The 13,418-nt window shown below is 36.2% G+C and overlaps 1 protein-coding gene across 1 annotated transcript in view; it reads left to right on the plus strand.

Annotated features, from left to right (window-relative positions):
* The window catches only part of USH2A (usherin), a 701,438-nt gene that overhangs the window by 140,998 nt on the left and 547,022 nt on the right, over positions 1 to 13,418 (plus strand). The window contains exons 11-12 of the mRNA XM_045876094.2: positions 1,438 to 1,633; positions 5,287 to 5,928. Of these exons, the coding sequence (XP_045732050.2) occupies positions 1,438 to 1,633; positions 5,287 to 5,928 (838 nt within the window). The remainder of the gene's footprint in view (positions 1 to 1,437; positions 1,634 to 5,286; positions 5,929 to 13,418) is intronic.

A 13,418-nucleotide genomic window follows, 5' to 3' on the forward strand; every position in this document is an offset into this window, starting at 1 on the left:
GACCAAATCAAATCTCTGTCTTGAGTAATGATCTGGATTATATGGGACTGGGTAAGAATGGGGGTGGGGAAGTAGCTGGGTACAAAGAGATCATTCATGGTCTTTGCATATCTTTATGGACCTATATGTATCTTTGATATTGAGGTTCATTACTAATCTACAGCTACACCTGGTGCAGGTACACACTTCTATTTTTCAGGGTATTAAACATTTTCATATCAATTATTTTACCCTTAAGTAATGATTCCAGCATATTCCCTATATCTCGGATGAGGAAGAATGAGGCAGTGATAGATTTCTTAAAATTCCTTAATTAAAATACCTTTCTCTACATGTTTGTAACTGAATCCCAACCTGATTTTTTTGAGTATACCTGCGATTAAAGGTAAATCAAGCCATGCCTTTCTACATGTAGGTTACTTCCCTGTGTGACAACCCTGCACCAATTGTGGAGAGCTAGATTCAGTTCATGTAAAAGGAAATCAGGGGGAGAAATGCCAGTGACTTTATAGGAGATTTGATTTGATGTTTACATTGGCATCTCTTTTTCAAGTCCTAAGTTATTTTTAAATTTCTCATATTAGTTTCACATTTTATATGCATATGTTCCCTTCTGAAAAGTTTAGGCTCTTAATTATCTTTTTTTAACCAACATGGTATTATTTATATATATAGTAGATAAGCATTATATATTTTGTGTATTTCATTCTCAAACAGGAGTTTGAAGAAGAAAAATACTCCTTTATTCAGCTCTTATTTTACTTGACAGTGCTCTGAAACAAATAATTATTTTTGCATTTTTTACCATAATATAAATCAGCTAAATATACTTAATGTGACTAAGTCATGTTACAAATGAACCATAAATATGCTGAAATATTCTTAAAAGCAGAATTTTTTTTTTTTAAGTTTTCAGGGTCTGAATCAGTAGGCACAAATGGTTCTGTTAACAAGGAACTTTATTTTAAACATTGTGAAGACCTTGACAGGATGATATTACTATAGAAAGATCTGTCCTTAATTTAAGCACCATGTATCAAGCAAGTTTGGGTCAAAGAGTTAGTAGATGAGGGGAGCAAAAAACAGAGAGGTGAAATTGTGAGACTAAATTAACTGCCGGCTCTTTTCTATTTTCAATCTCCACAGGACTATATTTGATTTCTTTCTCTGGTGCTCAGTGCTTAATTCCACGTTTCCCTTTTAGTCCCATGCTACTGACTTCTTTGGGGTTTATTTTCATTCTGTTCTATATATTCACCCTGCCGAAGCTTCCCATGTTTTGTGTCAGGAGGAAACGTACCTTATTACCTTCTTGTCTGTTTAAAGTTTTTTTTTTTTTTTTTTCCTCCCTCCCTCCCTCCCTGTCTTGTACCTAATGAGCAAATTATCTAAAAATAGATATGTTCATCATTCTACAAAATGTTGTATCTCCTCTAGATTGGAGGCCAGTGTAATTGTAAGAGACATGTGTCTGGCAGACAATGCAATCAGTGCCAAAATGGATTCTACAATCTACAAGAGTCGGATCCTGATGGCTGTAGCTCTTGTAACTGCAGTACCTCTGGGACAGTGGATGGAGATACTACCTGTCACCAAAATTCAGGCCAGTGCAAGTGCAAAGCAAACGTCATTGGTATGTGTAATACAAAAGTTTACAGTCACATCTCTATTACCATCTGGAATCAAATTCTCTATTTGATTTCTTAACTGAAGAGTAAAGCAAATTTCCTTGCTCAAGGCAGGCTGGAAAAAAAAAACAATTTGGATGAAATTAACTGTCTAAAAATGATTAAATTAATAATTCTATCAAACTACAGCTTGAAGCTTCGTTTAATCAACCCTTTAGAAGTTTCTTTATTCTGTAGATGCCTTAGTTCACATGGTCCCATACTAATAAGTCATAGAAAAATATAATTTGCTTACTGCATAGATGTTTCTTTTAGAAAATTAGCACTTTTTCAAAATGTTTTACACTTAATGAGTTCTAAGCAAATCATTTCCATGCTAGTTTTCTTAATAGACCAAAATAAATGGATTTTTTTCAAAATATTCTGTGCTACAGTGTCCTTTGTGATAAATCTTTCCATTTTTTTCCTATTATATTTCTTTGAACTGTTCCTATGAAATGCAAAATAAGTCAACATAATTCCACAGATCATGTATATTGGTAGGATTAGTTATAAAGGGCCACATAATTTTAATTTTGTAATTCAGTGCCAAGCTGATTATAATAAACAGCTACCTTCGGTGTTATTTATCATTTTTTTTTTTTATACAGGACCTGCTTTTTTGTTTGTTACTCCCACAGGTATTTTTCAGAAATTAGATTTGATTATAGCAATTTATTACATCCAGCATTTTTGAGGGGAACCACAGCCACATAAGGACAAAATTTATCAAGTGCCCAAAATGCACTATGTACATAATGCACTTTGAAATGTTGATCTATGAGAATATTATGAGAGGAAAGTTTCCTGATGAAGTGAGTCTTGTATTTTAACTGAACATGTCTTGGTTCACATAGGAAGTTTAAAAAAGACCTTTACCTTTCTATTGTCATTCAAGACACCAAGTCTTCCGTGGTTTTTCTAACACTAGCCTGAACCTTATAATAATGAAAACATGCCTGGCAGTCACACACACACACACAAATGCATACATACATATACACATACAGATGAACATATTCTGAATAATATTTTCATTTCTGTGCTGTAAGTCTAAAGCTAATTCTTTATCTTTTCTATAGGTGTATATATATATACACTTCATTTTATACAATTCAGCCAGACAAGCATTTCATTTTAATTGAATAAAAAAAAATATGGACATGGTTAATGGTATGACACAAGATTTCTCTGGTTTAAAGAAAGATTATATCAAAATCTTTAACATAACTTGCCCTTATGCATTTCAAGCATACAAAAACTAACTTTTTGGAAAAAAGAATGAGTGACTTGTAAATGGCAGCATATCCTTTTTTATAGGTGTTATCTGTGATGCTAAATGAATTCCAAGACCTTTGAATTCAATCTATGTGTCATCCTTTGTTCTTTAATATGATATATATTTTAAACTCATGATCTGAAAACAAAATTTAAGGACAGACCTTTAAAGACAATGAAATGTTTATTTTTCTATAACAATGAAATCTTTCCTCTGATGGTTAGATGCCAGAGCTTAAGAAAAGGGGGAAAAGCAAAATTTGCTCTTTATTTAGAATGTGTTATAACTTCCCTGCCATCTATGTGTCTTATTGATCCAGATAGTTTTCTGTAGGAAAATACAAATATATATATTTTTGAAGATTAAATCATCATTTTGATATTACTATTTCTAGAGTTATTTCTGCACATGTAGCATTTTTAATAAAAACGTAAACTTGATATGTGTATATATAGGTTTCTTTTCCTAATGGGATTAGCCAATACCCTTATTCAATTTTACCTTGTTAATATAAAAAAAAAGCCGAAAATACCAGTGTATGTTGTGTATGCTTCAGAAAGCAAACTGTTCGAGTTAACAAAACTGTTAAATCTTACTAATGATTCTATCACCAGTAAAATACATTAGCACCAATAATTTTATTAAAGTAGGTCATTCATCTAGAATAAAAAGGGAGAAGAATGTGAATTAAATGCCAAGTGTGCTAACTCGCCTGCACTTGTTAACACCGAATGTGATGCCCTGTAGGCCTTCCTGAGTATCGTTAGGAATAGATTGCCTGTCAGGAATATGTATGGCATATTCAAATAAGCACTGCGCATATTTTTAAAACTGATATGATATGAATCCATGTAGACCAATTTTAATAGTTCAAAATGAGTCATAATTCTTGTTAACAATACAGTTATTTTTAAAATTTGCAGCAATAGTGGTCCTTTTTTATTTTCCTTATTGAAATTAAATGATATGCCTTAGGTGAGTCATTCATCACTGTTAAAGAACTTGCCTTCCATTGGAGTTCCTGAATTTTTATCCAAATATATACATATATATTATGCATTTCCTTCCAGTGTAAGAAATGCTTTTCTACATATGAGTTCCTGAGTGTGTTTCTGACTATTATTTTAGGACTAATTTTTTTTATTGCGATTATAGCTTGAAATAAATGTTTCCATTGATTCAGCCCCACGTAGTCAGTTATTTAAACTCAACGGGTATGTGGAAACCATCTAAAGGGAATATTTTGCATCTCAACCTTTACTATTCAAAAATTTGTGTTTTATTCTCTTTCCTTTTAACACTGTCTCTGAAACTAATCTAAGTTGTCAGAGATTTAAGTTTAGGTGATAACATATTTTTCTCTATTTGTGAAATGTATATATGTACTCCTTTAAATAGAAGTAATGTAACAGCAGAATTTACTTAGTGTTTAAAGAGGAATATCCTGAATCACACAATATGACAAGCAATGTGATTGTTTTATGAGCCAAGGAGAGCATAATTTATATTAATCGAGAATAATAAAATATAGGGGCATATAAAAGCATTGAAACAAAAATTGCTCTGGATAAGTTTTATTTATATTAATTATTTAAAGGTGTGATATTCAGAAGCATATATACTGTCACATAAAAATAGCTATCAGCTTAATATTTTGTTAAACATTATAGTACATGTCATCTGATTTCTAGGATAATAAGTAATATGGTAATACGTAATTCTTCTGTGTAGCTTTGAAAATTTATTTCACTGCCTATTCTCTTAAAAGAACATTTTGTTAACATAAAATGATTAAAAATAATAATTTTAATATTTGTTAAAGAGGAAAAGAGCTGCAGTATGTATAACAGAAGCAATATTTCTAGTAAGCATTTCTCTGTATGTTAAGTAATAAAATTTCATAAAGCACGTTACAGAAATAAAGTTATATATGACTGCCAAAGTAAGTGTTATTGTATTTTGAGTATATGACCAGGACTCTATGGCATCAGCTGGGAGAAAACACTTAATTTTGTGTCTGCATTATTTTTTTTTTTTTTTAAGATTTTATTTATTTATTTGAGAGAGAGAGAGAGAGAGAGAGACTGAGGAGAGAGAGAGCATGAGCAGGGCAGAGGGAGAGAGACAAGCAGACTCCAGGCCGAGCTGAGAGCCTGACACGGGGCTCGATCCCAGGACCCTGGGATCGTGACCCAAGCCGAAGGCAGCCACCCAACCGACTGAGCCCCCCAGGTGCCCCTTGTGTCCGCATTAAATGTTGGCAGCAGCGTTGTTTGTCTTGAAAGTGTGAAGTAGAGTCATGTTCACGTTTTCACTTTTTTAAACAAATTTTATCTTCAGGGCTTCGATGTGATCATTGCAATTTTGGATTTAAATTCCTCCGAAGTTTTAATGATGATGGATGTGAGCCCTGCCGGTGCAACCTCCACGGCTCAGTGAACAAACACTGCAATCCTCTTTCTGGGCAGTGTGAGTGCAAGAAAGAAGCCAAAGGACTTCAGTGTGACACCTGCAGAGAACACTTTTACGGGTTGGACATCACCAGTTGTAAGGCCTGTGACTGTGACACGGAGGGATCCCTCTCTGGGACCGTCTGTGACGCTAAGACAGGGCAGTGCATCTGCAAGCCCAGAGTTGGAGGGAGACGGTGCAATGAATGTTTGGAGGGATACTTCTACCTCCAGCAAAATAATTCTTTCCTCTGTCTGCCTTGTAACTGTGATAAGGCTGGGACAGTAAATGGCTCTCTGCTGTGTGACAAATTAACAGGACAATGTCCCTGCAAATTAGGAGTAACAGGTCTTCACTGTAATCATTGTGCGCCTCACAGGTACAATCTGACCAGTGGCAATTCTCAAGGCTGCCAGATGTGTGAGTGTGACTCCTTGGGGACATTACCTGGGATCACTTGTGACCCAATCAGTGGCCAGTGCCTGTGTTTGCCTAATCGGCAAGGAAGAAGGTGTAATCAGTGTCAATCAGGTAAGAGAGAAATGTGTTACATGTTCAGTGGACAATGACTTTCCTTTCATTATCCCATATTGGATGATTCCTCTTTGTTTTGGGGTTGGGACTTCTAAAAAATTTACTTCCAACAACACTGTTGTATTTATATTATCAACAAATACAGATATAACTATTTAATATGTTCAAGATTATTTGGTGTATCTGTCTGTGTTGCTATATTTGGGATGACCCTTTAGAGGAATCCCAGCCAATCAGACATTTTATAATTGAGACTAACTTATATTTAATTTCTCAACTTGAAGTAAATCCCCTTCTATAACCGAACAAGGTCTAAACAAAGTCTAATAAAAGCAAGAATAAATTTTGCTTCCCAGAGAAAGGAAAACTTGGGTTAATTATTTATACCATGCCAAATATTCAGATGATGAACTGATTTTCTGAATAAAGCTAACCAAATGTTTTTACTAAATGGGCTATATGTTCTGGCATCATATAGGGGCATCTAGAATTATTTTTAAATGCCATAAAATTAGCAAAATAGACTACTGTTTAGTCTCACTGTACCCATCTTTTTTTTTTTTTAAAGATTTTATTTATTTATATGACAGAGACAGAACAGGAACACAAGCAGGGGGAGTGGGAGAGGGAGAAGCAGGCTTCCTGCTGAGCAGAGAGCCCGATGTGGGACTCAATCCCAGGACCCTGGGATCATGACCTGAGCCAAAGGCAGACACTTAACGTCTGAGCCACCCAGGCGCCCTCTCACTGTACCCATCTTTTTATGTGTTTGCCAACCAGAAGAAAGATGGACCCTATCCATGGCTTTCTCCTTGCCTTTATATGACCTAAGTAAAACAATATATTTTCTTTATAATAAAACCATCATAATGTCATGATGAATATACATGTTTATTAGTTGTTTAACAGCTGTGTGGTTGTTCTGTCTATGCAACCAGCTCTGAGTTATCTGAGCCTGTGTAAAGGAGCATGGTGCCAAGCAAAAAGGAGATTTGCTTGTCAGAAATGGGTAAGATGGAAGTCCTGTTTGCCATGACAAAGAATTCAGTTTAGGACTGAGCCATACCTTTCCTTTCACATCGGTCAGTGGGACAAGTAAATCCAAAGGGATTGATGGGATGGAGCTGAAGAATAATTAATTCTTTTTGAGATATATATATCAGAAAATAATTTGAACTGGCTTCAATATAAATGGGGGCTATATTATCACTGGCTGTCCCACAAAACCTGATATGGAGCAATGCAGTCAGAATTCAGGAATTAGAAATCTCCCATTGATACATATCCATTAATTCAACCATTCAATCATTTCCATATCCCCCCCCCTCTCTTTTTCTCCCTCTTTCTCTCTCCCTCTTTCTCTCTCTCTCCCTCTTTCTCTAGAAGGACACACTGCTTCTGTCTCCCTCTCTGCATGGTTAAATGTCTATCCCATTACAGTTCTAGCAATACAGAGACTTATTAGCTACTTTGTGGATACAATTCCAAGAAGGAAATTCTAATTGACTCAGTTTTGTTAGGGTAGCTATGTCTGAGCCAATTCACTATGGCCAGGAGTATCAGGATCATATAAATCATGACTTCTAGGAACCACTACTTAAGGTAGGAGCAAGGTGGTAAGGATCCCAGAGAACAGGATAATTACTAAGGGCTGTGCAGATGGCCTACGTGACTACTATAATATATTGCACTCTTTTGGCTTCAGAATCATCTTCTCAAATTTTCAATCACTTTTTTTTTTATATCCCAAGATGATACTTTTTCTCTTTTATTATTTATTAATATCTCTATTTTTGGAAATAAGGCACTCAGTCTCCTGCACAAATAACCATGATTTATATATCCTTCTTTCTAAATAAACCAGCCAAAGCTAATAGATCAAATGTTATATCCTTTTGAGTGATTATCTGTTGTGAAGCTTATGAGTGTTTTGTTCTGACTAGGATGTAGCTATGCAACAGAACTGGAGATCAACTGGCTCAGATCAGAATGGGAGGATCAGGGGTTTGGATCCTCCTGTGAGTTGATATATTCAGTAGAAGAAAAAAGAAACAGATTTCTTGAGTATATTTCTTTTTTTTTTCCTGAGTATATTTCTTTTTTTTTTCAAAGATTTTATTTATTTATTTGACAGAGAGAGCGAGAGAGCACAAACAGGGGGAGCAGTAGAAGGAGAGGGAGAAGCAGGCTTCCCGCCGAGCAAGGAGCCCGATGCGGGGCTCGATCCCAGGACCCTGGGATCATGACCTGAGCCACAGGCAGATGCTTAACTATCTGAGCCACCCAGGCACCCCTTCCTGAGTATATTTCTATTGGAGGGTTTTGATTCCTAGAAATATCTGAGCGATTCCTACAAAACTAATTAAAGGCAATTTTTTCAAGAAAGGAAATATAATCAAAGCATATTATATGGCATAGCTGTGAAATAGATTTATATAGTCAGTCAATCTCTGAATATTGATTTAACCAAATAAAGGGATTATTGAGGAAGCACATAAAAAGCTGAATACTCATCCTCTGTTGTAGAAAGGCAGTAATTTAAATTTTCAAGGTTGAGAGGGAACAATATATGGATGTTATAGAGATATACAGAAATAAAAGCCAGATGAAGGTGGTTGCTGTGGACAGGGAGATTCCTGGGAGAAGGACAGAGCAGTGGACTGCTGTTATTTGCTGTGAACCTTTAAATTCTATTTGATTTTTAAAACTATCTGCATGTAAATTTTGATAAAAATACCAATTAAATTTAAAAATTAAAATATTGGAAAGTCATACTCAATCTTTTTCTTCCCCCGATGGTCTCCTCTGTCTCCCTCTGGCCCCTTTCTTTTTGGGGTTTATCTCAGATAACATTGGTTTTCTAGGAGAGTAATATCTTAGTGTCTATTTGTCTAAGCACAATGGTCACGAAACTCCGCTCCAAAGGTTAATGGCAAATTGTCCTGCCTTTTAAGGAAAATATAGAATGGGGATCATCCCTATTAATGAAAATAATTATCACATTTAAGATATTCTTGTATTTTACTTATTTATGTAGTCGCTCATTTCCCTTGTTAGAGTTTCAGTATCTTGAGAGCAAGGATTATATTATTGAACTTGTGTAGCCACAATACTACTGTAATTCCTTGTACATTGCATGCACTCAGTAAGTGGTTTAATTGAACACACTGAGAAATAATCAGGAGTTTTAAGAAGAGTATCTGTGTTAGGGTTCTCCAGAGAAACAGAACCAATAGGAGATGTGTATATACATCAGCTATACTGAGAATTTCCTTCATATAGCTCCCCTGTTGGATCCCATTTCCTGAATCCCATGTGTTATTTTTTCTTATTTTATATATGTATTTGGTAGTACACTCTAGGAGCTTGTGAGAAAGAGTACAGGGAAGAAAGTTATTTTTTTTTTTTAGAATTTTGAATGTCTGCAAATAAGTATTCCACACTCACAACTATTTGAAAATTTACCATTATATAGAATCATTTTCACTCAAAAAAATTATTTCACCATGATCTTCTTGCAGAGCCAATTAGATTCTTTTACCCCTTTCTTTCTTTCCTTCTTCCCTCCCTTCCTCCCTCCCTTTCTTTCTTTTCCTTTTCTCTTCTCTTCTTTCTTACATTCTAGAAGCTTCTACTATTTCTATATCCCTCATTTCTGACAATTATATGATGATGTGCTTTTGTTAAATAATTTTTCTGTGCACTCAGTGGGCCCTTTTGTCTGTAGATTCTTGTATTCTGGGAAAACCTATAAAACACCTTTACAACAATATCTAGACTAGTGTTTGACCAAACAACTGACACCAGAACTACCCAAGTTGATACATGAAATCACCCATTACAGGCACCTTATATATAATCCCTGCATTCACTGCAGCACTTTGTCCCTGCAAATGCTGAACCCATGCACTCTCTGGTTTAACTTCTAAAGAGAAAACTCACCTTCTCTCAAAATGCAAGAGGGAAAATCTTCTGGTTGCGGAGGGGATTAACTATTCCTCACACCTGACTTCAGAAACCTCTGGAATCTTCAATTCCAGACCTTTCTTTCTAGACTTATACCACCTGAATCAATCAGTTTACTGTTGGCTGCTCCACGGCAAGTGCTTAGCTTTTACTTGTGGACATCTGCCATTGACCTTCATCTCCTCTTCTTTCTTTTCTTTTATTTCATTTTTGGGGATTTCAGAAGGGAAAAATTGTTCGACTCTGCTTAGCTGAAATGTTGTCCTAGTAGTTTCTGGATTGTAATCTTTTCAGCTAAATCCTTGCCACTCTCCTCTGATTCCCCTCTGTTTCTACAACCCTTATCTCTTTTATCAAAATCAGTCTTGTTTTTCCTTTCAAATAGATCCAGAACTGGTCCACTTTTTACCACCCCACTCACCCATTTTCATCTTTCTTCTGGACTGGCTGAGAAGCCTCCTAAACTTCCTTTCTCCTCTTTATTCTTCTCGAGTCATTTCTTAATGCGCAGCCAAAGGGGATGCTGTTCAAACTTTAGTCAGACTGTATCACTCCATCCTCCACTGCCTTCCCATCATTGCAGGTAAAAAACATGGCCCACATGAACTGTAACACCCACGATCCCTCTCTGACCTCATTTCCAGGAGTCTTTAGATCATTTGTTCCTTTAGGAATGGGCCTATAGGTCTAACTGCTGTTCTTCACGTTCTTCAGTGCTCTGTCTTGGGCACATAGAACAGTGTCTCCCTAGTGCATACTCCATCTGTGTTTCTTGAAATAATAAATAATTACATTTAAAAATTACCCCAGGGGCGGGGCACCTGGGTGCTGCAGTCGATTAAGCATCTGACTCTTGATTTTGGCTCAGGTCATGATCTCAGAGTTGTGAGATCAAACCCAACCACGGGCCTTGTGCTGGGTGTGGAGCCTGCTTCAGATTCTCTCTCTCTTCCTCTCCCTCTGCCCCGCCCCCACTTGCACTCTCTCTCTCTTTCTCTCTCTCAAAAAAAAAAAAAAAATTTACCCCAGTGGCACTCTCTTCTATTTAGGCACAGACACAATGCAAGTCTGTGAGCGCTCCTTTGTTGACATAGAGAGAGGATGTGGTTTTTACCCTGCCAGGGAGGAAAGAAAATAGTGGTCTAAGGACCTAATGGATTTTTTTGACAAAACAAGGTATTCTGTACCCATAGGTGTAGCATATGGAAAGGTCATGTGTTTATGGACTTTTTTTTTTTTTTTTGGTCCTGCATTCTAGCTTCAGAAACTACTTTGAATTTTGTTTTCTGGTTTTCTTATCTCTTCCTGTGAAATTTGCATTGAAAAAAAGGACCCTTATCTTGAAGTATCTTTATCATAAACAGATGTTTCACAGTAGCCAGCTCTGCAGAATGCACATTAAAATGCACTGCTGCAATCTGAAGCTTTCTTTCTACTTCTTTAAACACATCTGAGAGACCTAGATCATATACCCCAGGAGAGAAGCTCCACACTGGTGTGTGTGAGTAGTGGGGCATGGAGGCAGAAGTATGGGGTAGGGTAGGAGGGATGAACTCGCAAGCCTCCGTACTTCTGCCTGCCTTTTTCATCTGGTTGTAAATATTACTGGCCCCTAGTAGACTATTGCCCATAGATTCTTGTCCCACTTTCTTAAAAAACATTATTAGGAAGGTACACATAATGAAACCTCATGTATTATTAACCTAACCTTACTATGAATGTACAAGGAATAGGCTTAATTCAACTAAAATTTATAGGCAATTTGTTAAAGCAGCAGTGCACATTAGAAGGTACTTTAGAGCCACATTGGTTTTAATATGCCATTCAATAACTTGAACAGAGGTTAAAAATGCTGCTTAACCTCCATTAAGTATTTTAAAAATGCTTTAATTTAAAATTATTTGGAGTGTGTGTACATATATGAATGTACATATACCCACACTAATAAATATAGCACTAAATATGTTTTCCCAGTTCGTTTTTTTCAGTGCTGGATGACCTCGTAATGTTCAGCAGCAAGCACTTAATCAGAGGCTAGGCTGAGAAATGCAGGGAAGGATGTCAAGGCATCCTGAGCCAGTGACCCACCCTTGTCCTTGAGAACCAGAGGCAGAGAGGGTTTATTGAGGACTCTGCAGCTCTGGAATAAAATAAAGGCTAATTTATAATGAAAACAGCTTCGTATGACATGTTTTGTGCTAATAGGACAATTCCTCATGCTTTCCTCTGATATTTACTTTTGGTTTTATTTTATAATTCATACAGACTATTAGAAAATAAAACAAAGTATCTTGTTTCATTAAGAAGCATATCATATTTGTTAAGTAATGAGCTCATAAACCAGAATTGCATGCAAGGCCCTGCCATTGGAATTGGAATTAGATGGCTGATATTCCATTAAAAATCAGTGCATCAAAGTTGAGATCCGGTTATGCCACATATCCCAGTGTTTGATGAAACAGCTTTGCAGATGAACATGTTTTCCACAGGGAGACCTAAGCCTCAGGACAAGAGCCTCTTCCTTGATAAACCACTAGGAAAGAATTTTTCATAAGCACTGTGGACCATAATCCCAGGCACATCAGTGGGGGAAAGAAGTACATCGACAAGTCATTACTTAAATTGTAATTTAAGGAAAATCCCACTTTCCTAGAAAATTGCCTCATAAAAATGGCAATGATGATAATAGGTAATATTTACTGAGTGTCTACGGTCTGCCAGGCCCTGGGATAGGGTTTCATCTGAAAAGTCCCATTGAATATGCACAATATTTATATGATGGAAGGACCAGTACTTTCCCACTTTATAGTAGGGGAAATGTATTCTAATTAAGTAGAAGAACCATTTACAAATCCAGGTCCAACTGACCTCAGAATCTGCACCCTGAAAGAGTAAAACATTTTTCTGAACAATGCAACATTTGTCATAATCGTTCATTCAATGAATATTTGAGGGTGAGTTAAAAGAGATACTCTTACAAGTGTTTGTAGCCTCCCCCCACCCTGAAGCTCATCCTCACCCATGATTCTAGCTGACTGCTTTAGGTCCTGGGGTATCTCTGTTGTGTAGAATCTGAGTAATAGTTATAAAATGAAAATTAATAGAATTCTGAGAGGCTACCGTGATCTGATAATGAAGAGTTGAACTGAGTTGTCTAGAAATGGGATGATCTCCATGGACTAAGGTGGAGAAATTTCTGGGATGGTGGCAATGGCATGGGAGAGAAACTTTAGAGCATATGGTTGGTAACCACTGAGACTGAGAAAAATGGGAACAAAGAATATGAAAGTGTTTCTGTGGATTGTGAATACACATATCTATGAGTTAGAATTTCCAAGACATCATCACAGCTGTGATTACTTATATTCATTGTTGTTATTGAATTTCATTTTTAAAGAATATGCATTTGGAGGCCCTTCATGGATATTCCCATAAATAGGAAAACTAGGTTTTTATAAAACAGCAAAGTCCAATAGAACGTTTTCCCTTATGTGAGCATGTTATTATATTCTTGGTTCTAA

Source organism: Mirounga angustirostris, unplaced genomic scaffold, assembly GCF_029215605.1.
Source record: "Mirounga angustirostris isolate CCGP_5_RB_7025 unplaced genomic scaffold, mMirAng1.0.hap1 SCAF_6, whole genome shotgun sequence".
Taxonomy (NCBI): Eukaryota; Metazoa; Chordata; class Mammalia; order Carnivora; family Phocidae; genus Mirounga; species Mirounga angustirostris.